Genomic DNA, 25531 nt, shown 5'->3' on the forward strand with positions numbered 1-25531 from the left:
CTTGCAGCTTGGCCAGAATTGTTGTCGTTGACATTAGTGGTGCCCTTCATTTTGAGCAAGGTCTACTACGCACTCTCAGCTCATTATTGGTCTGAAGGATACATGATGACGTACGAATGCATGTCTCTTCATTTGAATACCTTTGATGGCTTGGAGTCGTTGGCGATTTTCGCTCATCTGTATGGTACTCTGTCACGAGTACAAAGTTTCCTTCCAGTTAAGACGCAGCGTTAACATGCTACCGGTACTCCCCCTACCTAGTTGCCAATCGCCCTGATCATCTGAGCATACCGGTCAAAGCATGCAGCCCAGCTCAGAGCACTGACTGCCTGTTAATTCAGTTAACTCAATGGCTGTCAAAGCTATGGCTTGCGTCTAGAACCGAGACAGAATACTTTGAAGTAGTTACCTAGTTTCTCGGTGCGTTCTTTTTTTGCGCCAAGACGTCCTGGTATCCTCTTCCGGAAATGGTGTTGGGCTAATTCTAACTAATATACGGATACAATGGACGAAACACTTTTGACCTACGATGGCTATTTACTTGGCATCTCGGCCAAGCGAGCACTTAGGGGCGCTTCCGCAATAGTTCAGAACACCTTCGATCGCTCCGTAGCGCGGCTGCAATCAGCCTAGTGCCTCGCTAGGGCTCAATCATATCTCGTGGCCTACCTGCCTACGTGACTCACTGACCTCTTTAACTGGGTAATCTCGATCAATGACTGTCCCGCTACTTCGGGTTTCTCAGCTGAACTCCGTTTGCAGATGGTGTGTCACAGCCCTTTGTGATTCATTGAATGCTCCCTTTGGTTAGAGAGTTTGTCCTATTCCAGAGCCCTCGCTTGCCGGATGGTTTCATGTTTCCTTCACCCAACCACAAAATCAGATGAAGGCAAACTCAGCATTCCCTCAGGTCCCAGCCATACCGGTAGCTACGGAACGCCATGCTTGAAGTAGTGGCTTAGTCTTGCTGCCTCATTGAACAGGGTGCAAGTTTCATGCTCCTTGGTGAATGTGACGCGATTCAAGTGGCCAACATCCTTAACTTTCCCTCCCGGAAATCCGAATCCAAGATTCTTCCAGTGCTCTATTCAGACATTTTGTCTTGCAAGCAACCTGATTTCGTACAGTGTATCATGATCACATATCGTCAATAACACCTCCGCGTCAGCGCGTATGATGTACATGCTGTACAAAGCAATAACCAGATCGACAATACTGCCATTCCCTACACTGCCGCCTGATGCTGACACTTCCAATATTCCCGACACTGTGGATAATCATAGCATAGGTTCAGTCATCGTGGCATCCCTGGTACCAATAACGATCATTTCTACACTGCCTGCCTTTGCGAGACTATTTGTCAAGGGATGGGTACAAAGACGGATCCAATACGACGACGGGATTTTACTTTTGGCAGTGGTATGGACTCCACAGACCCCTGTATTGCATGTCGCGGTTTTAACGATCCAAATTTGACAGGCATCGGGATGGACAGCGACCGGTACCACGCTCAAGGCTGTCTCGCTGGGACATGGCAAACATGTCGCCCTTCTCACAGATTCGCAAAAAGAGGAAGCATTTCGGTGGCAAGTGATGGCATTTGCCTTTGGAATTATTGCCCTGGCGCTTCCGAAGGTTGCTATAGTAGCCCTGGTTAATCGACTTCTTCAACCAAACCGACTTCATCGGTTTTTTCTCTGGATAATGGTGTTGTTGTGTGTCACTGGACTACTGGGAAATGTGATTGGGCTTTATGCGGAATGCCCGCAAGAGGCAGTGGTGCAAATAACATACACCAAGACGGCGTGTCTTGGCCCTGAAAGGGCGGTTGCGTATTCCATATCCACCAGTGGTAAGCTAATGATGGAAGTTATAACCACCCCGCCGTTTAGTATTAACAACTCAAAATAGCCATCTCAGCTGCCACGAACGGGTACCTTGCTATTTACGCTGCATTTGCCGTGCGGAGGCTAAAAGTAACTCGAAGAAAACGACTTGCGCTTGCAATTTCCCTGGTTCTCGGTGTTTTGTATGTCTGCATGGCAAGGTATTTCCATGCTGTTGGAATTAACATGGACTGACATGAACTTGACAGAGCATTACTTACAGCCATTTTCAAATGCACGAGACTGAAGTCTCTTGGCAGTCCTGATTTCACCTGCAAGTGTCCTCCCTTGCTAACACATCCTCATTGACTTAGCGCTTGCTTACACGGGTGTCCAGATGACTCCGCAGATCTTATCATTTGGACAAGGTAAGATGACATCGTCACCCTTGATGAGGCAAAACAGAAGCAATTTTGAGACTTCTGGCTTTATCTACATGCTCTCCCCGTTCTTGCTGACGATAGATCATAGTCTCGAGGCCAATGTCGTTATTATTGCGGCATGCATCCCGGCACTCCAACCCCTAGTCGATCATCACTTCCCGGACCATTTGTCAACTCCAGCTTCGTCCCCGAGCGACACTGTTTCTCGAATATCAAGAGGATCGCAAGGCAAAAGCTGGCATGGATTCAATGATCTGGAGGCGGGGAGGGGATCTAGTCTTTCGACACAAGCACCCGAAATGATTATGGTTGAAAGGGAGTTCAAAATTGCGTACAGCAGGGCTAGCAGCAGTACGACCCCTTGCACGTCCGACTTTTCTATGCCAAGCATGCAGCCGGAAGAACGACTGCAGATCATCAAAGACTACGCCCCAGGCGGATCAATAACGACAACAGTGGTGGTGAAATTTTCAACCCGCCCACCGAATCACCCGGCGTTCCCCGCGAATTAGATAATGTTTTAAATAGTAATCAAAATCAGTGAGCAAAACCATCGAGAGACGTCCCTGAACCAGCCCAGAAACACGGTTTGAGTTCGAGTTCCGAAGCATGCAGCCGATTCAGAGACTTGGGATTGGGCGTCGACTTTACAAGCGCGTTTCTTTTGTGGGAACAAATGGCAGGAACTCTGAAATCTATTAAAGAAACTTGAACATTTGGGGCAATGAATCGGCCGTCTCGAGATACGTTGACCAACAAGACTGTCATCAAAGCAAAGGATAATTGCTGCGGCATGGACGCCGGATTGACGACTAAACATCCGCCGTATGGAGCTTCTTGACCACGCCAGATCGTAGACTACCAAGTGCAGCATAGATTGCCCAGTTGCAGGACTCATAATGATGTAACAGCCCAAGCAGGATGATAACTGAGAGGAACAGAGATCTAGATACAAAACCTCAATGGGAAAACACAGTATAAGTCACAATACAAAAGCGAGTGACTGGGACGCTGCGTAAGGTTCCAGTAGCCCAAATTGACATAAGACATGACTGATGGGATCTACGGAACATATCGGCGATTGAGCTTGCACACGACACAGTCATAGGCGAGTCCCTGGGTGAGTGGTGGTCGACCAGGAATCCTGGACTATAAGCCAATATAACGCGTCACGAGTCAGCAGACAGCAAATCATCGTTCTACCATGGAACCATGTTGACCATCTCACTATACATGTAGGTTCGATAAGGCACCAAAGACCAACATTCTCGGATGAGAATGAAATTGAACTCGTGGGGCTCCGAGTAGAATCACGAATGATGAATAAGGCTCCCGCGTTGAACTTTCCATAATTATTACTTCTCAACACCTTCACAATCCACCGTTCAATTACCAGCTGCCATATCTTGTACTGCGCGTCTAAAACGACCGAGTTTCCTTAGTCTTCGTAGTCTTAGGCTCGTTTTGGCTCTTGCTAAGTAGGATGATGGTATCCAACCGCACACGAGGTACTCGCACAGTCTTCAGGTCGATTTCAGAGTCCTGGCGCTTCACACGAGTGATTGGTTATGAAGGCCAGTATTGGCGAGGGCTGCCACTAGCAACCAACAGAGTGACTAAACTCTAGGTGCGCCTTACTGCCACGAGTCCAAGCTCAATGAAGGCCGAGAGGCTTCGTGTGGATTCGATTGGCACGCCAGAAAATGTCGCTGTTCAAGTCACCACCACACCCCCCATCAATACGAGCTGGGAACCAAACTCAAGCACAATCACATATCAGTCGCATGTACTTCTAGGCAACCTCGGTTCTCTCTGCGAGCGCTACCACCTCGTGGTCAAGAACCTGCAGGTCGAATCACATCAGCAGGGTTCGAACCCCATTCACTCCCTGCCACCCCTCGCCTGGTAACAAGGCCCCTTTGGTCTGGCCGGCGTCCGACATTTGAATGGAAAGCCGTCCATCTACGGCCACGTCGGACAAACGATTCGTCCACACCAAAAGGCTTGACAGAAGAGTACCTGCGGTAGCATCAAGGCCAAGGATCAGCATCATCCACCCTTGATATCCCTGTCAGTTTCCCCGCGCCTTTCCCCATACCGGCAAGCAGCGCCCGAACCTCCCGGATGTAATTGCGGGGAAATGTCGATGAGGAAAGACCTGCCGAGATATTGACTAATTGGAGAGCAAACGTCGACTGGTATTCCGGTGCGATGTGGGTGGTATCTCTCCAACTAGTGTCGTATTCGCGATGATCTTCCCCATATGGCTTAACAGAAACATGATTTCATGCCGACAAGCTGTCGGCTAGAAGGGCACATGTGAAAAGTACGATCAGGGGAATTTGTCTGGTTGCCGAGGTGGCCAGCTGAGCTGTGAGGTCTAGCTGAGAGGGCAAAAGGGAGCTTAATAGCTAGTGTTAAGTCTGGATCAAGGGTGAGGGAAAGCAATGTGACTCCCGGTTCCTATAACCCCTTTTCCGCTCTCACCCCTCTGCTATGTATGGTTTTCCTTTGGCCTATACAGCAAAATAAGCTCGTCATCTTCTCCTCCTGCATGCCTCTAGACTTTCCGGAACGAATTGGATGCTCCATCTCCATGTCCACGAAGACCCCTTGAAGCATTTCTCGTTTCACCAATTCCCTATCCATTCGAATCCCAGTCGCTCATCCACCTACTCCTGGCTACTAAAGGAAGAAACATCATCATGAGGGACATCATCGGCATCGCCACCGGCCTAGCGCTGCTTCTGGGCGGTGCCACGGCGGCAGACAACTGCGCAAGCGTTGCGGTTACCGCGATCCCATCATGCGCCCAGAGCTGTTTTACGGAGGGCGCTTCATTTGTGGGCTGCGACAGTCTCGACTTCTCTTGTCAATGCGGGAAAGAAGCGGCTCTTTACGCTGCCATTGAACCCTGCGTCGCGACGGGATGCCCGGCCGCGTCATTCCAGGCCGTCATCAACGGAGCATCATCTGGTAGGCTTGCCTCGACTGATCTGTTTCCTTTTTTCGTCTCGTCGTTAAATCCATTCTTCTTGGCCGTTGAGCAGCGGCGATGCTTTGTGTTGATTTTTAGACCGGTAACTAACCATCGTCAAGTATGCGGTTGTGCCGGAGCAGGTCAGATCGGCGGTCAAACTATTTCTGGATCATTCGTCTCCGCGATATCGGGCTCTGGCATCGGATCATCACCGGCGACGGCGTCAGCAACGCATTCAGGAAGTGGCGGATCACCCTTTCCTGCATCGGCTACGCAAGGAGGCAGTGGAGGTGACGGATGGAACCCTCCTCCTACTACCACTCCGTTCTCGACTTCGTCGCCCGTCAACGCTGCTGAACTCCAGTCAGGATCCAAGCTCAAACTCCTGTACAGCATCGTCGGAATGGCGATAGCTGTTGCCATGTCATCTTGAGAGGGGGGCTTCATATTGAATAACAAGAACGGTCCAATTGGAAAGCCGCATCTTGGATGAATATGGAGGCCATGAGACAGGAAAATTCGGTCAACTCTTTTGCTTCTAATACGGTACTTTTACATCATGACTTACAGACGGATATACCCAGAGGCCGGCGACCTACATACTCAGCCTGACTCTTCTTCTATAAACAACACTGGACAACTCCGACCAGACTCTCGCCACCAATGACGGACACAGTTATCTTTATCGAACCCGGGAGTGGGTTAACATTGCCAGATCCTCTCGCAGGTAACTCGAGGGGCGTCTGGACATGGTATCCGCCTAGATCTCCCTGACGATCCCTTGTGGATGTCTAGACAGTTCTCTCCAGAGTTTGGGCCGGGGCCGTTTATTTAATCATAATTATAGAATATGCACATCTTGGTCCTTTTGTTCTTCTTCCTTCACAATTGGAGAGACACTTTTGCACTGATGAAAGGTGCCACATACGAGAAGACGAAACGAGGACAATACCACTCCTTTACAGTTATGAAAAATAATGCATTCTCTTACAAAGGCTATTTGCTTTCTAAATCTAATACACACGGTTGCATCCCGACAGCTTGGTAAGTTTACTGCTTCGTCGAAGTGCACAATATCCCTAGTTATGTAAATAAGTTGTAATAGTGTTGATGATGGGTTATTCCCGCCACCTTGGGCCGAGCGGGTTATGCCCGTCACCCCGGGCTGGATGGCCGATCTCAGGTCATGCAGAAGAACTCGGCGTTTTCCCAAGAGTTTCGGTAGCTAGGATAACAAGAGTGGGTTCGTAGTTGCTACCATTATGAACCACACCAATATACATCACGACAGGAGTCAATCCTATGATACGCTGTACATCCACATCAATTGTAGATACTTCAGTCGTGATGCTATTTCATTGATTTAGCAGCTCTTCTACCCATAAATCTACCTAACTTGTCGTCCAAGAGTTCTCCTGTCAGAATACACTTTTCACACGCACATGACTTGCACATGGGATTCCAGGGCGGCTGAGCGGCGTTCGGACGGCCACTGGATGGCTCATCTGCCTCGATCGACGACGATGATCAGCCGAGGCAATCGTGGAGCTGCGCGTTGTGCGGGACAGTCCGAGGCAATTGTGTCTAGGATGTACACACTTTGCTAGTCGGATTCGCTGCTGGACCACGGGCCTGAACCGAGTGCGACTCTCCATGCATAGTGTAAAAACACGAGAGCAGCAACGATCGCGTTTCGAAGTTTCGTCCCAAATCGACAAACAACCTCGGCAAGTTTATTGTGAGACGTGAAATGGAAAACTCAAACGCAACTGTCAACGGCTCGCCTTGTATCAGGAGATTTAACGTTCCGAATCCGAAGGTGGGTAGAGAGGGTATGAATAGTTTAATGGTTTGCAGCACATGACATTATAATGATCAATGAAATAAAGCCCCGGAGACCCTCGCGTGGCTTTAGGGGCTGTCAAATTATTGTTTGCCCGTCTTTACATCAAGTTGACCAAAAGGACGCACACAATCGGCATCCTCCTCGCCTCTATCATGGGGTCAATCTCAAACACCGGTCCGTCTGCTGTCGACGAAACATTTGACTACATCATCGTGGGTGCAGGCATTTCAGGCATCAACACAGCATACTATCTACAAGCAAATGGGCCGCAAAATGCCACATATGCTATTATGGAGGGACGGTCCCGCCTGGGAGGGACATGGGATCTATTTCGGTATCCCGGTATCCGGTCGGATTCCGATATCTACACATTCGGGTTCTCATGGAATCCGTGGCAAGGCGATAAACCACTAGCTGATGGCCCTGATATCTATTCGTACCTAGCGAAATCGGCATCGATGCATGGCATCGACAGACACATCCGGTACCAACACCAGGTCGTCTCCGCGGATTGGGACTCGGACACTTTCAGGTGGGCGCTGCAAGTCACGACGGGCGACGAGAAGGTCAAGACATTCTCGGCTCGCTTCGTCGTCCTCGGCACCGGGTACTACGACTACAAACAACCCTTGGCTGCGGAGATACCCGGCATCCAGGACTTCAAGGGCCAAGTCATCCACCCCCAATTCTGGCCGGAAGACCTTGACTATCGCAACAAGAACGTTGTCATCGTCGGGAGCGGCGCCACGGCGATCACCTTGCTACCCAATATCGCCACAGATGCAGCCCACGTCACCATGCTCCAGAGAAGCCCGGGATACATTTTTAGCATGCCGTCCCGGAGGGGACTGTTGTCGAGGTTCTTCATGTCCGTCTTGCCACGGACCTTCACGGCCCGATTTCTCCGAATACAGTATTTCATCTTGACCACCCTCCTCTACTACTATTGCCGATGGTTTCCAAAATCCGCTCGACTACTCCTGGTGGGCGCCGCAAAGCTGCAGCTTCCGCCGAACGTGCCTGTCGACCCACACTTCAAGCCGCGTTACAATCCCTGGGACCAACGGCTGTGCGTGTGTCCCGACGCCGACTTCTATGCCGCCTTGCGTTCAGGAAAATCCGACGTCGTCACGGACACCATCGACAGGGTGACTGACTCGGAGATCGTCCTCAAAAGCGGAGCGGCCCTGAGGCCCGACATCATCATCACGGCGACGGGGCTGAGGATACGCTTCGCCGGCTCCATCTCGATATCCGTCGACGGCGTCCCCGTGGACGTGAGCACAAAGTACTCCTACAAGGCCTGCATGCTGCAGGATGTCCCGAACATGGCATTCATCTTCGGGTACGCCAATGCCTCCTGGACGTTGGGCGCTGAGGCGACCAGCTCGTACCTAGTCAGGCTGTGGCGAGCCATGGACGCGAAGGGGGCGAGGTCGGTGACGCCGCAGCCCGAGAACCTCAACATGAAGCCGCATGTCGCGGTGAATCTCAGCTCCACCTACTTGCAAAATTCTATGAAGGTGTTGCCCAAGTTCGGGACGGGCATCTGGGCGCCAAGGACAAACTACCTCGTGGATTTGTGGAAAGCGACGATGGGCGACGTGTTTAGGGGATTGCAGGTACGTTGAGGAACGAGATGGAAAAGGATTTCATGTAACCGAGATGGCCGGGCATTGAGGCGGTAGGATAACCCGGCAGAGTATTATGAGCTTGGCCATTTCTCATTGTGTCGGTTTCTGGACTGTGTGCAATATTTTACTATCCATCAAAAGCCGCATTCTCGCCAATGCTTTGATGGGGATTGTATATGTCTATACGTTTACTCGCAATGGTCGCTTTTCGCCAGAAATATGGTCCGTCTAATGATGCTAGTCTAATGATCATTTCACTCCAGCTGACCGTCCGCCCAAACTACAATGTTCGTCGGCGCGTCCTCGAGGCCTTTGAAAAAGTTCACGACGTCTTTATTGCTGTAACGCATGCTGAAGTGCGTCAGAATGAACGTCGTCTTCGGCCACTTGCGCACCACCTTCTCGAGGTCCTTCCACTTGGTGTGCTTCGTCTTCTCGGCCTGGGCGTCGTGCTCGTCGTACAGGAAGCTGCACTCGGTGATGACGACGGGGATGCCCTGCCGCAGCCACTCAGGCTCGGCGGCGAGCGTCGACGCCGTGGTGTCGCCGAGAAAGGCGAAGACGGGCGTTGTGACGGGCGCCGTCAGCTCCACGCCCGACAGCCGGAGGCTCTTCAGCTCCGCGCCGGGCAGGGCGGTGTACTCGGGTCTCAACTTGTGGGTCGTGGTGGTGAAGACATAGCCGACGCTCGGGACGTTGTGGTCGCACTGGATCACCATGGCGTCCATGCCCTTGAGCCTCCGCAGTGGGACGACGTCTCCGTGCCTGACGGCCGTCGTCTTGTGGGTGCCCAGAAACGCCCTCTCACCTTCCGTGCGCCCCTCGTCGTCCACGCCCTTGCCATCTAACGGCAGCCCTAGCGACTCTGCATCGTCGCTCGTGTACAGCCCGCCACGGTTAAGGAGCGTCTTGGCCAGGATGAAGTCTTCAAGGGCCTTCTTCATCTCAACGGGACAGAAGACGTCTGGCGGATCTTCCCGCTTGGTGAAGGCAGGAATGAGCAAGCAGTGGTCGGCGTGGCCGTGCGTGATAAAGATGTGCTTGGGCCGTAGGTTGTTGACGACGAGGCCCGCGTCGAGGAGGAGGTTGAGCTGAGGTATGACGAATGAGGTATGCCATGCCGCCCGTGATTTGCCAGTCAGGACATACTGGTGGTACGGTTTCGGGAAGCGCCACTCGAGGACCTCGGACCGGCTTGACTGCGGCAGGGGAGTTGCAAAGGAGGCCATGACCGGTTGTCAACTTTCTGGAGACCTGCAGGGGTGAGAGAGGCCTCAACCCGAGGTGTAGACCTTAAGAGAAAAAGCCCTATGCTGTCCTGTGCCTACTAGAGATTCAGGTCACTCAACAAAGAGCTAGTGTTGAGTGCTTATTGGATGAGACAACAGTTCTCCAGAGGAGCACGATGAGGCTGTATTGGTGGCAATGATGATCGAGGGCTTCAACTTGGAGCCAACCAACAAAAACTCCCCGGGCAGATTGAAAGTAGAGACCGTATTGAGGCTGGTGTCAGGCAGGGATCCCACTACAGAGAGCATGGAGGTCAGACGGTGTGGCTAATGATGCCAACGGAGGGAGCAGCAAAATGCAGTCACCGACTTCCGGCCGAAATTTTGCTGACATCATCTTGACAATGCTTAACGCCGATTGTTCGGCCTTTGCATGCATGCTGCAACACCGTCTTCCACTTGCTGCAGGCGAGTGACAAGACTGAATGAAGATTGCATGGAAAGATTGAACTGATTGAAAAAAAAGTTGAAAAGACTCAAGACTCCAGACGCCCCTCAGTAGGGGGCCATCCCGATTCCAGCCCCCAACATACTCTTCTGCGTGGTCGCACTTTCGCACTCAAAGCAAGGCGGAGACTGCTTGCCGTGATCGGTGTTAGATAGCGGCAGCAGACCTTGACAGTCAAGTGTTGGCACGAGGATGAGAGAGGATAACGAATCTAAACCTGAAGTAGTAATTTTACCCGGAATCTTCTGAGTGGCCAAGAGCGATACCGCTTGCCGGATACTGAGCCCGGCCGCCCCACTTTCATGCCGTCTCCGGTGCCGGCATGTGGGTCCATCCAGCCCCGCTTCTGATAAGATAGCCGGAGCAGCCAGAGCTTATCGTCTAGGTTTTCCCCATCCAGCCCCTCGTCTCGCCCTTCCCCCTCCCCACCTCACGTTCCGTTCTTTGTCTGGCCGTCTCCCCGCGCTTGAGCTGATGCGATTGCTCGGGGATGCTACAGCCAGAATCCAGGCTAATGCACGAGCTGTTCGAAACCATCCTTATCGGGTCCAACCGAGCGAGACCGCGCCGAAGCTTCAACCATACAGCCATGCGGCCTTGGATAACACCAAGCTCCTCTCGAGCTCTTATCAGAATCATATCCTGGAGGTTGTCATCCCCCTGGTCCATCTCCACCTCCTCCAATGGATTTACTGAAGTCATTGGGACATACGGCACTCTTTTGGTCATTGCAATGACGCACCGTATGTCTCTGCTAGCTGCGTCGCCGAGCTGGTCGTCTACGGCGGATGAATCGGCGCACAGCATGAGATGGAGCGCGCTTATCAACGCCGTCTGGCTAAGAGGCCTTGTCGGGGATGCAAGCTTTATCTACAGCTCAACAACCCCCAACCCTCAAATGCAAACTCTTGATGTTCCTCAGTTCTCATCCTCTTGATTTCCCAAAGCCCGTCACTTGTCCGGAAATCACACACCACAACCCCACACTCACACAATGGCACCGCCGCATCCCCTAGACCCCCTCTCGTCGGCCGAGATCGAAAAGGCCATCGCCGTCGTCAAAGAGGCACACGGCCACGTCTTCTTCAACGTCGTCTCCCTCCACGAGCCCCGCAAGGCCGAGTTGACCAGATGGCTCGCCTCGCCCTCCACGACGCCCCTCCCACGCCGCATTGCCGATGTTGTGGTGATCGCCAAGGGCGGCAAGGTATACGATGGTCTCGTTGATATCGCCTCTGGCGCAATCACCAAGTGGGAGCTCATGGAGGGCGTGCAGCCGATTGTGGGTTTTTCCCACCCTCCCTTGCGAAATCCCGCCATCCCGCCGCCGGACGACTGACAGACCTCCCCTCCCAGATCACAATGGAAGAGCTGCAGCTCGTCGAACACATCTGCCGCACCGACCCCAAGGTCATAGAGCAGTGTGAGATCTCCGGGATCCCCGCCTCCGACATGCACAAGGTCTACTGCGACCCGTGGACCATCGGCTACGACGAGCGCCACGGCAACACCGTCCGCCTCCAGCAGGCCCTCATGTACTACCGCCCGGACCCGGACACCTGCCAGTACCAGTACCCGCTCGACTTCTGCCCCATCTACGACGCCGACAAGCAGGCCATCGTCGCCATCGACGTGCCCAACGTCCGCCGCCCGCTCAGCAAGGCCGCGCCCATCGACTACCACCCGGCCGCCGTCGAGCGCCAGGGCGGCTACCGCCGCGACCTGAAGCCCATCAATATCACCCAGCCGCAGGGCGTCTCGTTCAGCATGTCCGGGCGCGAGATCGAGTGGCAGAACTGGCGCTTCCACATCGGCTTCAACTACCGCGAGGGCATCGTCCTCAGCAACATCACCTTCAACGACAAGGGCAACGTGCGGCCCGTCTTCTACCGCCTGTCGCTGGCCGAGATGGTCGTGCCCTACGGAAACCCGGAGCACCCCCACCAGCGCAAGCACGCCTTCGACCTGGGCGAGTACGGCGCCGGCTACATGACCAACAGCCTGTCGCTGGGCTGCGACTGCAAGGGCGAGATCCACTACCTCGACGCCGAGTTCCCGACCCGCGCCGGCGGCGTGCGCACCATCAAGAACGCCATCTGCATCCACGAGGAGGACAGCGGCATCCTCTTCAAGCACAGCGACTTCCGGGACGACTCGGTGATTGTCACGCGCGGCCGCAAGCTCGTCATCCAGCAGATCTTCACCGCCGCCAACTACGAATACGTCATCCAATGGGTCTTCCACGTACGTCTTTCCTTCTCCCCCCTTCTCCCCCTCCCCTTCCATGCGAGACAGACGAGCACTAACACCCCTTCTCCCTTTTTCAGCAAGACGGAACAATCCAGCCAGAGGTGAAGCTGACGGGAATCCTCAACACTTACTCCATCAACCCCGGCGAGGACACAAAGGGCTGGGGCACGCAGGTGTACCCGGGCGTCAACGCGCACAACCACCAGCACCTCTTCTGCCTGCGCATCGACGCCAACGTCGACGGGCCGCGCAACACCGTCTTCGCCGTCGACGCCGTGGCCTCCGACGCGCCCGTCGGCTCCCCGGAGAACTTCTACGGCAACGCCTTCTACGCGCGCCGCACCAAGCTCGACACCACGGGCAAGGCCCGCACCGACTACGACGCCTCCACGAGCCGCACCTGGGAGATCGCCAACACGGACAAGCTGCACCCCTACAGCGGCAAGCCGGTGTCGTACAAGCTCGTCAGCAGGGAGGTGCCGGGTCTGCTGCCCAAGGAGGGTTCCCTCGTGTGGAAGCGCGCCGGGTTCGCGAGGCACGCGGTCCACGTCACAAAGTGTAAGTCGATCTGGCGTCCCAAGAGCCCCAAGACATAGAAAACTAACCGAAACGTCCTCCCCCCCCCACAGACCGCGACGACGAGCTCTGGCCCGCGGGCCGCCACGTCCCGCAGACCTCGGGCGAGCCCTCGCGCGGCCTCCCCGAGTGGATCGGCGACGGCTCCGAGAACATCGAGCAGGAGGACATCGTCCTCTGGCACACCTTTGGCGTCACGCACATCCCGTCCCCGGAAGACTTCCCCGTGATGCCGAGGGAGGACATGACGCTGCTGCTGCGGCCGCGCAACTTCTTCGCCAGCAACCCCGTCCTCGACGTGCCGCCCAGCTACTGCAGCACCCCGAGCCAGGTCGCCGCCGGGAACAAGGGCGTCCTGGACGCGACGGACAGGGTCAGCAAGCTGGCCTTCTCCGAGCCGGCCGGGTCGTGCTGCGCGCCGGGGAAGAGTAAGCTGTGAGCTAGCTGGTCCGGTTCCGTGAGGGCCAAGACTTTGGGGATGGTCCGTCTTCAAAATAGGATAGGGTGGGCAGGGTGGGAATGCTGACGATATGGATAAGTGCGAGAGAGAGTTATGGCGTTGTCTCACGTTTTACAAAAGTCGCCAGTACTTAGATGCATGTACACCTATGACGAGATGGCAGTTTCAACTTTATGACATATAATACTTGAATCTATCGCGTGCGTCCCTTCTGGCACATCGTGCAACGCCACCTTTGCATGACCACGATTACGCCTTCCACCTGAACGAAGGGTGCTTCCAGTCCAATTCGCTCTCTTCTTCCTGAGACAGACCGCTCAGCTCCTCTTGGATATTTAGTCCCTCCCGCCTGCGGTTGTCCCGCTTCATCCAGATGAGGGCCAGCGTCGAGGTCAGCAGGACGATGCTGCACGTCGCCAGGTTCAGCCCATTGCCGATCGGGTAGTCCGGGCCGTCCCACGGCAAGAAGGACCACGTCGAGATCAGCCCGCCAATGTTGCCAAACATGACGTTCGTCCCGATCGCCGAGCTGCGCGCCGTGTCGGACACGACGTTGGCCGAGACCTGCGCGTTGGTGAGAGCGCCCAGGGCGAAAACGGATGACGCGATGAGGAAGGTCGCGGCGTAGCGCACCGAGAGGTCCTTGGAGGCGAGGAACATGATGTAGCCCACCATGGCCATGGGCGCCGACATGATGAAAAAGATTTGCCGCCGGTCGATACGCCAACTCAGAAACGGTATAAGCACCGTGAAGACGGCGCCCGTGATGTACGGCGGGACGGTGAAGAGCTGCTGGCGCTCAACGGACGACATCGGGTAGATGCCCTTGACGATCGTGGGCAGAAAAAAGGCGAGGCCCTGCACAGTGATGTTGTCGAGGAGGAAAACGAACGCAGTTGACAGCGTGACTGGGCAGAGAATACCGCGGAGGAGCTTGCGCGTGTCCATCTTATCGAGGACGTGGCTCTGGCCGACGCGTTCGGAGCGGACACGGGCCTCGGCGAGGTCTTTCTCGGCCTGCGTGAGCCAGCGGGCCGTGGCAGGACGGTCGGTGAGGGTGAAGAAGCCCACGAGGGCGATGCAGATGGTTATGATGCCTTCAATGGCGAATATCATGCGCCAGGAGTGCAAGCTACCAAAGTGGTCGATACGGAGGATCGCGGAGGCGAGGAGGCCGCCAAAGACACCGGCCAAAGGCGCCATGACGATGTATAAGCTGAGGCGAAAAGCGAGCTCGGCGCGGCGGTACCAGCGGGATAGGTAGTATGCGATACCGGGCAGCATGGCGGCTTCAAAGATGCCCAGGAGGAAACGGACGCCCATGAGCTGCGGGACGGTATGCACAAAGGCGGTGCCGATGGAACAGATGCCGAACAGCAAGGTGGTCAGAGGCAGGAACCAGCCGGGCCCCATCAGCTTGCACAGGATGTTGAGAGGGATTTCAAAGAGGATGTAGCTGATGTAGAATATGCTCAGGGTGGCATTGTAGTCAAGACCCTTCATGCCGAGATCCTTCTCGAGACCGGCGATACGGGCATTGCCTGGGAGTGTTAGCTGGAGAGGTGGCGATGTGGTTTACCCAACAGGACGCACCGATGTTGGCCCGGTCGATGAAGCAGAAGAGGTACAGCAGGGCGACGGTGGGGACGATCATGAGGTCAATCTTTAACCTCAGTTTTCTTTCAACGGCCGGATCGTAACTGAGAGACTGCTCGGCGTGCCTTACATAAGAAGTCAGCCAAGCCGTCCTGGCTGCGCGCCGGTAGCGAAGTCTTACTTTTCTGGGTCGTCCTTCGCCTCAGTTGACGACTTCTGTGTCATGTCGGCAGCGATCTTGCCGGCATTCTTGACCGTGGGCTTGTCGTCGCTCATCGTGAGGAACAACCGTTGTGCCGCTGGGCTGGGTATCTTTTTTTCTTGTTTTTCTTTTCCCTCTGGTGAAAACCTTGTTTGGCCTGGGCTGGATATCAGGATGATAACAGGGATGGTGTACCTCGGAAGATTGACAATGGCGTATGTCGCGAACGGAATGATGCCGTGTCTTTGTTTGCTCGACCAAGTATTTATCGTGAATCGATGATGAGAAAGAGATTCTGCAAGCCCGTTATTATATCTACTTCACCATAGTCTTTGTCGTTTTCCCTCCCCCGCCCCCCCCCCCCCCCCCCCCCCCTTCTGCCTGCGGGTGGAGGCACTAATTTGTTATCCCAGACTGCAACGCGGGGCTATCCGTTCATATCCACACTGTTTTGTCGCCGCTGTATATTCTAAACCTCGGGTTGAGCTCGGCAAGCGGCACCAAAACCAAATGTTCGCGTCGTTTGATATCAACCTCGGGTGTGAGCTCGGCACCAAGGCCAATTGTTTCGGCTTGCGCAGGATAGCCCTGGATGCAGATCCATTGTCTTGCCACATCGGAGCTGAAGCAGCCATTGACGTCGTTCCATTTGCCAATATCGTGTTGGGATGGCAGCTTGACCAACTTCAAGAGTTGCAACGCATCTGGTTTCATGGACAGAAACAGATACGTGATCGCTGGTGGATGGATATATGTTTACGCGTCGTTCCTGAGGGTATGAATTTGGACAGAAGCCATCGTAGCGATGCGGATGACCACGCAGCAGAATGGCAGATTGCAGCCAAACTGCGGACTCTGTCAGCATCTCTTTTTTTTTTTTTTTTTTTTTTTTTACGACGACGACGACGACGACGACGACGACGACGACGACGACGACGACGACCGCTTTCACTTTGTACACTGTCGGATAGCTTCTTGTTGAGTTGATCACATTTCACTGGACGCGACTCGGGGTACCTGGGAAGAAATGCAGATCATGCTACATTCCCGTCTCGTCTCGAACGTCGGCAATCTTCCTCAGCAAGCGCGTAAAAGCTTCTAACGTGCTATACGCACGGAGACAGGTCTCTTCATCTGATCAATGAGCCGTGAGCGACAGTGTAGGTAGCACCATCAGTGGTTCATGTGTGTGTGTGTGTGTGCGCGTGGGGCCAGTGCGGCATATGTTGTCTCGACCACAGGAGGACCGCATTGGGTTGAAAAGAGGTGCCATCCCTAAACCCGTTGACAGACCCATTAGATTGGAGAGGATAGTAGACAATTACGGCGGGAAACCGTCAAAATGACGACGCTTCAGCTCCAAGGTCGTAGTCAGGGTCCTCAAGATGCAGTCTAGTGGATTCCCAGTCTCCAGTCTGTCGCGGCTTGTCGATGGCAGAAAGAGGAGACGCCGGTGCCCTGTCCCTAGGTTCCGAAAGATAACGCTGTAACCCAGGAAGCCGGGTTAATAATTATCAGTAGCACTTTTGCCGACTTAGTGGCAAGGGGCTCGACTGCTAATCCCTAGCTCGGATAATTCGCTCCTGAGGGTTTATGAATGACAACAAACTGATGAAGATGTCATTGTTCAATAATCCATTCCACGCTCGAGGCTCGGAGAGACGCCCAGTATCTGATGCGGCTGAAGATGGCCGCTCCCGATTTCGGAAGAGGCATGCTTTGTTTCCCGACAAGAATGAGCATTGGCGCTGGTCTTCCGAACCGTCAACCCGCACTTGATGCCTTTCGATAGACCGGGAGCGCCTTGCTCGACATGTGCCATTCAGTACTCCGCAGGCCAACCTCGGAGAAGGAAGCAATGGCAGCAAGGGGACCTCCACGACAGGCTCAGGTCGCGATACCGTCAGCATTACTGGTATGGAACAAGCAATAGACAGACGCATCGGGGCCTGAAAGCTGGGGTAGCTCCGGAATAAGCTAAGCTTAATGGCGGCAACGGCATGGGTTCAACCGCCTATTGAGGGTACGAAGTATGGGCCGTGGCCCGCAAGAGAACTCGCAGCCAGACTATGTCGCCTCGAGGCTCGTCAGTCGTGAACCGCACGGTTTAAACGGACAGAGGCCTTGGAAGCCGATCGTGTGCATGCGCGTCCTGCCGTTGCTGCTGCAGGCGTTGTTGTGGGGCTTGGTGGAAGCCAGCCACACACCATGATGGACCGACGACTTCTTGACTCGAGGCACCTAAGTGTGCTGAAGGGATGTCCCGGTGACCGCGAGCAAGGTTTAAAATGAAGGATGATAATGACGACCAGGCAATTCGTCCTTTGAGCCGGCAGTTGAGTGTGGTCTGCATGGATGGATGCCGATCGATCTGGGAGTGCAGTTGAGGCCAGGAACCTCGGAGCGAAGAGTGGTGATTTGACATGTTTTTACCACGGCACAGCACGATACCTACCTACGATACGTATGTGGCTGGGTACGTACCTGAGGTCCCGTGAAACGAGGGCATTCACGTGCGATCGGCCTCATCTCGATTACATAAGCAGATAAGCATTCATACCGATAACGCATCTCTGATTCTTGGATGCACTCCCTAAGGCAGGCAGGCAGGCAGGCAGGCAGGCAGGAACCAAGGGAATACTCCCTAGGTAGGGAAGGCACAGATGGCCCTTTCCCAGTTTCTAGTACCGCTCTCAGATCCATCTCTTACCAGGCTCAAAAATGTGGATGACGGATGATGAACACGGAATACCAAAACGAAACGAAACCTCAATTGACAAATCACCAATCGACCGACGCAAAAAGAACAACGTGAGCGCAAAGTTGCAATGCTCCATCGTCAGAGGCAGGATCACCCCGGCTCGAAAGCACTCCGAAGACCAATAGGGCCGCCATCGGGCACCCAAGCTGCGTCTCGATCCAGCGGTGGAGAGTTACAATTGTCCCCTTACTATCCGGATAACACACTATCATGGAGAAGCAGGGGCTCCTCTTACGCATCCCTTCACTGCCGCCCGTCGACTACTAGGTATGTAAGGGGCTTAGGGTCGGCGTCTGGTTGGGCAACGGGCATCGACTGGTCCAGATTTGATGCCCGACGTCATCGAACAGGGCTGGTGGCGGTCAAGCGAACCCCCGCGCAAAGACGGACTCAGCTCACAGCACCTGCAAGCCAGACAGACAAGCGTTCCCCCCTAACGCAGAGTGACGAAGGCACGCACGGTAACATCCAGTCATCAATCCTCCTCAGCAAAAGCAGAGGAACGAGAGAAACGCAAGGAATCGGACGGGACGGGACGGGTGAACATGTGAACGTGGGATGGCATGCCAAAGGTACAGGCCAGGCCAGACCAGATGGGAAACCGAGAGACTCAACAGCGAACGGCAGCGGCGAGCTTGGGAGTTCATCCCACAGGCGACTGAATTAACCTCTTTCCACCCACCCATCCGGCTGTGTGGCATCGCTGTGTGGCATCCCCATCACCCCCATCAATTCCATTCCCCGTTGATCCGTTCAGGCCCAACGACGGGACCGCGATCCATAGCGCAGCCATGGTGGCCTTTGTTGGCTCTCGACGCGGACCCAGCTGTATTCGAGGGGCAGAGGTATGGTCCGAAACGGAGCTCACGGCCGTGCCTTTCCAGTCTGTTCCCTGGTGATGGCTGCCCAAGCGGCGACAGTCAGGTTCAAAAGTCCAAAAGCGGGCTGGGCTGGGGGCCACTGAGGCTAGAATGATGCCCTGGACCAGGTCTAGGATGGCCACATGCGTGGAATCAGCGCGAAGAATCAGCGTTGCAGACGTCGGGGAGTGCCGTCGACAAGGAATAGCCTTGTAGCAACAACAGCCCTCGCTGTCTGCCTCTCCATCACCACCACTCTGGTATCACAAGAAGGAGCTGTGAATGGAAAAAAGGCAAAGCGTCCACGCCGCAGCCAGAGAGCTTGCCCAGCACGGGAAACAGGCTTTGCGCCTCAACTTCGGGCGCACTTCTATTTCCCCATTGGTGTATTGTTTGGCATGCGGGGGAGCAGCGGAACACCCGTCCGTGGCATAACCAACAGCCGCCATCTCGTCACTAAGTTTACCACGGCCGTTGGCACCATCCCAAGTGAAGTGCGCCAGGCGAGCTGGGATCATCGCTCAAACGCTATCACCAACACCACCATCTTCCTCGGCCGATTCAACCGTAAGAAGAAAAGAAAAAGAGAGAGACCCTGTCCTGGCTTTCATCTTGCCGGAAAAAGCCTGATTTTCCTAATCCACACACCCCAACCCTCCGCCCAGTACCAACGACCCAAACTACAAAACCTCTTCCTCTCGCCTGGCCACCGCGTTTCACGGATTGTTCTTTTTTCTCCCAAGAGCCCTTGAAAAGCAGACTTGCCTCTCAGTCTAAGTGCGACGGGACTGCACCATCCCTCGGGAACAACAAGAGCAGTCGCAGAAGCAGCACGGCAGCGTCAGGAAGCGTCAACAAAATACCCAAGACCGTCCTCGGGTCCTATTAGGTCACAGGCCCAGTTTCGTGAGGTCAGCTGGCAGACTCCTGGGTTACCTTCTGGCTTCATTTGTCTTCTCATAGGCCGATTACTACTCACGCCTACCCAACCAGACACGACTGTCACCACACTAAGACGGCCCATTAGGAGTGCAGTCGGTCATCCAGTCGAGTCCGACCTTACATCACAATCACTCGTCATCACGCTCATCAGTCAGCGAAGAGGGCATCTCGTCACTCGCACTCTCTCCAAAACCCCCCCTTGCTCCTCAGCGCAATCACGACCAGACACACAGCACCGCAAATAAACCAGACGCATACACAGCCAGTGTTGCAGTCTCACAGCCGAGTCTCAGAAACCCTGGAAGAAGCCACTCGCACGCCACGCACCGCCCACCGCGGCGCCGCTACGAATTCCATTATCCAATCCAAACTCCCAAGCAACCCACCGGGCCCAGGGCGGGTCAACCGTCTTCACCGACACTACCGGCGCTATTGGCCTGGGGTGTGTACCCATAGATAGCCACACACGCGTAGTAGTAAGTTAAGGGGGGGAGCCATTCCGCTACCCTGCTACGGCAACACACATTATTGCCGCCTTTTCCCCTCTTTCTTCTCTCCCTCTTTCCGCTCCTCTTCTCCATAGAGGTGTCGTCATCGCTCAAAAATCCGGCATCTCGCAATAGTAGCAACTTCTCCCACATTCACAACCACGAACTCCTGCCACCACCCGACTATCCCACAACACGCCCCGGGAATAACCAAACAATCTGTCATCTCCCGAAACATCGCTGCACGACAACCACGTTTTTGAGCTACTTTTGTGATACCCGAGATCGACTTTACCTTACTTCCACATACATACACATACGTTTCAGATACACCCACAATGGCCGGCCGCGCTGAACGCTGGGACCGCGACCGATTCGTGTACGAGCGGGAGCGTGACCGCGGCTACCCTGACGACCGCGCCCCTCGCTACCCTCCAGAACGCAGCCGCTATGAGGAGCGTGAGGAGTACCATCCCCCGCCCCGCCGTGGTAGAGACCACTCGGACGAGCGCTTCGACCGAGGCCCCTATGACCGCGGACACCGCGGCGGCTTTGATGACGACCTGGTGAGAGACCGCCGCTACGTCGAGGAGGATCGCTACGGCCCTCGTCGAGGAGAGCCACTGGACCGCGAGTTTGACCGTCGCCTGTTCTTCGAGAAGGATCCTATGCCCCAGCGCGAAATCCAGGATCCGTACCCGGCCCGCCGCCCAACCATGGTCCGCCGCCAGTCGTCCCTGGACACGTTCGACCGCCGCCCGCTCCGCTTCTACGAGCGTGAAGAGTACCCTCCGCCAGCTCGCCGCGAGGATGTCCGCCCTCGCGACCCTCGCGACGACTACCGAGCACCCCCATACGTTCCGATCCCTCTGCCCCGCACCCGGCAGCTGGGCCCTGCGCCCTCTCAGCGCTACGACGAGATCCAGATTGCCGAGCCGGGCTACTACGGCGATGAGGAGTTCCGCGGCATGCCTGAGCGAGTCAAAGAGCGCGAGGTCGTCACGTCGCGCCGCCGCAGAGACCGCAGCCGCGAGTCCAGAGTATCGAGGTCCACCAGAAAGAGCTCACACCGGAGCAGCTCGAGGTCGAGCAGCACCTCCAGCAGGACAACGACCAGCAGCAGCAGCAAAAGCACCACCACCATTCGCAGCACGTACCCCAAGAAGGGAAAGACCCGTATCCCAGCCCGTCTAGTCTCCAAGCGAGCTATCATCGACTTGGGATATCCCTACATTGAAGAGGTGCGGACCCCAGTTACTGCATTAGTATTAGACTTGTACTGATCATTATCCAGGGAAACACCGTCATCATTTTGAAGGCTCTTGGCCAGGAGAACATTGACGAACTGCTGAAGCTCAGCGAAGAATACAAGCAAAGTAAGTATACGTTTTGTCAAACAGTGGCTTGATCCATGCTGACTCTCATTAGGTGAGCTCGAGGTTGCCGCCGCTCGCTCATCAGCCGCTCATCTTGAAGAACGCCATGAGGAGGTTTACACCATCCCTCCACCAGCGGCACTCCCGCCGCCCCCTGCTCCCGCCTCAGTAGCGCCGCCCCCTGCTCCCGCCTCAGTAGCGCCGCCTCCTGCTCCCGCCTCGGTAGCGCCGCCTCCTGCGCCGCCAACCGTTGTCGAAGTACCGGCTCCGGCTCCGGCTCCGGCCCCGGCCCCGGCCCCTACTGTCATCCTAGAAGCGCCGCCCCCGCCACCGGCTCCAGTGGAGGTTGTCAACAAGACTACCATTATCCGTGATGTCTCTCCTGCCCGCAGCAGCACATCTTACACGACGTCCACGGCGCCGACAATCTATGAGCGCCGTGAGTACAGCGAGGAGGTGCCCATCGGACCCATGGCCGTTGCGGAGCGCCGACGCAGCCGCTCCCGCTCCCGCTCGCGAAAGGACATCAGAGCCGAAATCAAGGCGCTAGAGGCTCAGCTACATGAACGCCGCCGCCACGGAAACCGCGAGCTCGTCCGTGCGGAGCAGATGCCCGATGGCGCCGTCGTCCTGTTCGAGGAGAGGGTCGAAAAGGTCGAAGAGCCACGGCGCGGGGTGCGGATCGAGAAGGACAAGAAAGGTAGGATGTCCATCAGCGTACCAAAGTACCGCTAAGGTGCGCTCCGTCGTCGCCCCGCCATGCACCAACGCAGACTAACAGTGGTAACGCTAGGCCCTCCTCCCAAGCTTATGCGCGCCATGCTGGCTACACTCACGTAAGGGCGGTGTCTGTCTCAAGCGCATCACTTGTCAACCAGTATGAGCTGGTTGAATGTACAGAAAACGATTTGCAGACCTCATTCATGGGAGATACGGAACGGGTTGCATTTGTCTGGATTATTTGGAACTTGGCGCGGCGAAATGATTATTACTTATTCCCCAATAGAAAAAAAAAGGATACTGTCGGCGCTGGGAATCTGGAAAGATATTGACAGATATGAGGCAATCCGGCCACGACAGATGGCAACTCGACAGTTTCATCTGCAGCTATTGAGGGGGGACAGCCCAAGTCTCGCGATACGGTCTGCCGTCGTCTTTGGTATTGGGATGAAATGTTCGGTATCGTTATTTTATAGAGGGCGCCGTTTTACGAAGTAATGAACCTATACGATTATAACCTTAATGAAGCTTGTCTCTGGAGGTTAAGTGTGATGATGCATGTCCGGTCCCGTTCAGGAAGTTTGTTTCTGTCCGCTTTCGTCGAAACTCAGCAACACTTCTCCAACTGTGTCGACATAGCAAGGAGCACCCCCGTCCGGCGGATGTCGGAGTCTTGGGCCAGCCGGATGTGGCCAAACACGCTCACCTCGATGCCGTCGTGATAGAGATCACTTGGCTCTTGTCCCGGCATCATCCATGGCCCCATCAGCGAAACGGAAGCAACCCCTCCTCCCTCCCTCCCTCCCTCTCGTCCCACCACAGGAAAATCAGCACGGGCTTCAGGTTCAGTTTCCCAGCACCGCTCTGTGAGCAGTGTGTTGAGGTTGGATTTGTGTGCACAGATGGTGGGTGACATAGAATCTTATCCGTCTTTGGCCCCGAGCGAGTTGAAGGGAAGGGGAATCCGGCCTATGTCGTAATGTTGTCGTTCTTTGTAGGGATTTAATTTATTTTGTGGCTAGGTGGGGGGGCCTGAGTTCCGATGAACTAACTTAGATAGAGTTTTAGATCCATCTAATCGTGCTGCTGAGGGGGGGCGAACAGCATTCTTTCCCATCGTCATGTCATGGGTCTTGAGGGTGTTGGGTGTTTATATTCCCACGACTCCTTTGTGAAGCCCTCTCCTGTCCAGGTTAGAGTCGGACCGTCCCACCGTCAAAACCGATTCCTCGGTCTTCTGCCCCCCTCCCTCCGCAAACCGGCGCCATGGCCGTTGGTGTCTGCCGCTGCCCGGACGAGATATCATTTTCGTCTTCGGTGCTGCTCGCGGAAATGTCCCGCGGGCGACGTCTTGGTCTTCAACGGGGCACAGTAAGAGGACCGGGCGAAGCCTTTGACAGGGGATGGAGCAAGCGAACACGTGGGTCGTGAATGCGAGCGACGCGTATTAATAGCGTCCCAGAGGGAGGTAAATTTGGCTCGATTCTGCATGGGATGGGCGGACATCACGGACATCACACCGGCTACTGCGGGTACTACTGTGAAGCATGTGAAGTGTACATCAACCCCTCCTGCCCCTCCTCATCAATGCCTTGAGAGGTTTGGCAAAACAGCAAACGAACAGTGGGCCGGCCCGGCGTCTCATCCTCTTATGGAGTGGCACAGACGGGGTCAAAGAGCTGGGTTTTTCCAAGTCAAGACGACAACACCGCCGCCGAATCAATATCTGCGGCACCTGTGGCGTGTATCCCCCCCCACGTGGCTGCCCTGATTGCGTGCTCGGATCATGGAAAGATGGAACCGTTATCGACTCAAAGGAGGGGAGGCGCTTCCTCGACTCGAAGCACACAACATGGCTCACTTCAGCCAAGTGGGGGATGGCACCCGTTTGGTCTCCAAAGAACACCCAAGAGCAACGTAGGTGAGGGTTCCGTGTGACGAACTCACGCTTCCTGTTGCTGAGACCGAGCCCATGTGTATACACCGTCTGAGGAATGCAGCGTCACGTTGATGTTCACCTGGGGATCCATCAATGATACCCTGTCGAGTCATCCGAGCGTCGACCGTCTTATCGCTACGTAGTAGTATTAAACATGATTGCCGGAGCCCGATAACAATTCGGTGGCCTGTATCACGTGGCCCAGCCTGTAACTACCTAGTAACGCTTATGACCTGCAATGTGCAGTCGTAGTGGGCTCCAGTTTGTCTCGTCCACGTAACACTGAGATTTTTGCACGCAGCTAAGATGGTGATAAGGATGCGGGAATCCACCGATTTCGAAATGTCTATTGTCTTTGATAACGTGGCAGCCCATCGAACGAAGTATCTCACTTTTCCACTGACCTCGATACACCCAACGCTGTTATGTTTCTGCAGTAGACAGTTATCCTCCTTAGCACCACCCGTCAAGGCTCCTGGTGCCACCGAGGAGCAATGCAGCTACGGACTGGTTCGCCTCCGGCCATCCTTGCTGCTACCCCAGTATTATGTCAAATCATTGACCTTAGGATGCTACCTTCTTCTCTCGTTGGACCCATAAGCCTCTGTTCATTCCGGGCCGGCACCAGTATTTGGGTTACCGGTAAATTGACGGTCCCCTTTTGGTATCTTGACGGCCCTCTAAGCCTATCCCAGTTAGTCACTTGCTTTCTTCAGTTGGTCAATGCGGAAATACTATATTCCATTTCATCACGCGAACATAACCAACTAACCCTAGACCCTAACCATCCTAACCACTAACCCTACGCATCTTAAAAGGCATATATAAAAGATGTGTAGGGTTAGTGGTTAGGGTCTGGGTTAGTTGGTTATGTTAGGGTGATGGAATGTGTTAT

At 54.8% G+C, this 25531-nt stretch overlaps 8 protein-coding genes across 8 annotated transcripts; 6 read left to right on the plus strand and 2 right to left on the minus strand.

The window, feature by feature from the left end:
• Positions 1-1176: 1176 nt before the first annotated feature.
• On the plus strand, positions 1177-2781 carry GLRG_09686 (uncharacterized protein; the record flags this gene model as incomplete). The annotated part of the gene is made up of 6 exons (XM_008100371.1): positions 1177-1419; positions 1480-1852; positions 1912-2029; positions 2096-2160; positions 2224-2254; positions 2358-2781. 6 exons carry the CDS (start codon positions 1177-1179, stop codon positions 2779-2781), a joined length of 1254 nt encoding a protein of 417 aa, XP_008098562.1.
• A 2193-nt stretch (positions 2782-4974) lies between these two features.
• On the plus strand, positions 4975-5682 carry GLRG_09687 (CFEM domain-containing protein; the record flags this gene model as incomplete). Its single annotated transcript, XM_008100372.1, has 2 exons — positions 4975-5245; positions 5369-5682. The coding sequence occupies 2 exons, from the start codon at positions 4975-4977 to the stop codon at positions 5680-5682; spliced, it is 585 nt and encodes a 194-aa protein (XP_008098563.1).
• Positions 5683-7247: 1565 nt separating this feature from the next.
• Positions 7248-8726, plus strand: GLRG_09688 (uncharacterized protein; the record flags this gene model as incomplete). Its single annotated transcript, XM_008100373.1, has 1 exon — positions 7248-8726. One exon carries the CDS (start codon positions 7248-7250, stop codon positions 8724-8726), a length of 1479 nt encoding a protein of 492 aa, XP_008098564.1.
• A 257-nt stretch (positions 8727-8983) lies between these two features.
• GLRG_09689 (uncharacterized protein) lies at positions 8984-9958 on the minus strand (the record flags this gene model as incomplete). The annotated part of the gene is made up of 1 exon (XM_008100374.1): positions 8984-9958. One exon carries the CDS (start codon positions 9956-9958, stop codon positions 8984-8986), a length of 975 nt encoding a protein of 324 aa, XP_008098565.1.
• A 1502-nt stretch (positions 9959-11460) lies between these two features.
• On the plus strand, positions 11461-13731 carry GLRG_09690 (copper amine oxidase; the record flags this gene model as incomplete). The annotated part of the gene is made up of 4 exons (XM_008100375.1): positions 11461-11748; positions 11823-12710; positions 12794-13274; positions 13346-13731. 4 exons carry the CDS (start codon positions 11461-11463, stop codon positions 13729-13731), a joined length of 2043 nt encoding a protein of 680 aa, XP_008098566.1.
• Positions 13732-14001: 270 nt separating this feature from the next.
• On the minus strand, positions 14002-15624 carry GLRG_09691 (major facilitator superfamily transporter; the record flags this gene model as incomplete). Its single annotated transcript, XM_008100376.1, has 3 exons — positions 14002-15293; positions 15346-15473; positions 15530-15624. The coding sequence occupies 3 exons, from the start codon at positions 15622-15624 to the stop codon at positions 14002-14004; spliced, it is 1515 nt and encodes a 504-aa protein (XP_008098567.1).
• A 5315-nt stretch (positions 15625-20939) lies between these two features.
• On the plus strand, positions 20940-22817 carry GLRG_09692 (uncharacterized protein; the record flags this gene model as incomplete). The annotated part of the gene is made up of 4 exons (XM_008100377.1): positions 20940-21842; positions 21896-21977; positions 22030-22677; positions 22771-22817. 4 exons carry the CDS (start codon positions 20940-20942, stop codon positions 22815-22817), a joined length of 1680 nt encoding a protein of 559 aa, XP_008098568.1.
• A 39-nt stretch (positions 22818-22856) lies between these two features.
• Positions 22857-23195, plus strand: GLRG_09693 (uncharacterized protein; the record flags this gene model as incomplete). The annotated part of the gene is made up of 1 exon (XM_008100378.1): positions 22857-23195. One exon carries the CDS (start codon positions 22857-22859, stop codon positions 23193-23195), a length of 339 nt encoding a protein of 112 aa, XP_008098569.1.
• Between the last annotated feature and the right edge of the window lie 2336 nt (positions 23196-25531).

Source organism: Colletotrichum graminicola, assembly GCF_000149035.1.
Source record: "Colletotrichum graminicola M1.001 genomic scaffold supercont1.51, whole genome shotgun sequence".
In the NCBI taxonomy this organism is placed as follows: Eukaryota; Fungi; Ascomycota; class Sordariomycetes; order Glomerellales; family Glomerellaceae; genus Colletotrichum; species Colletotrichum graminicola.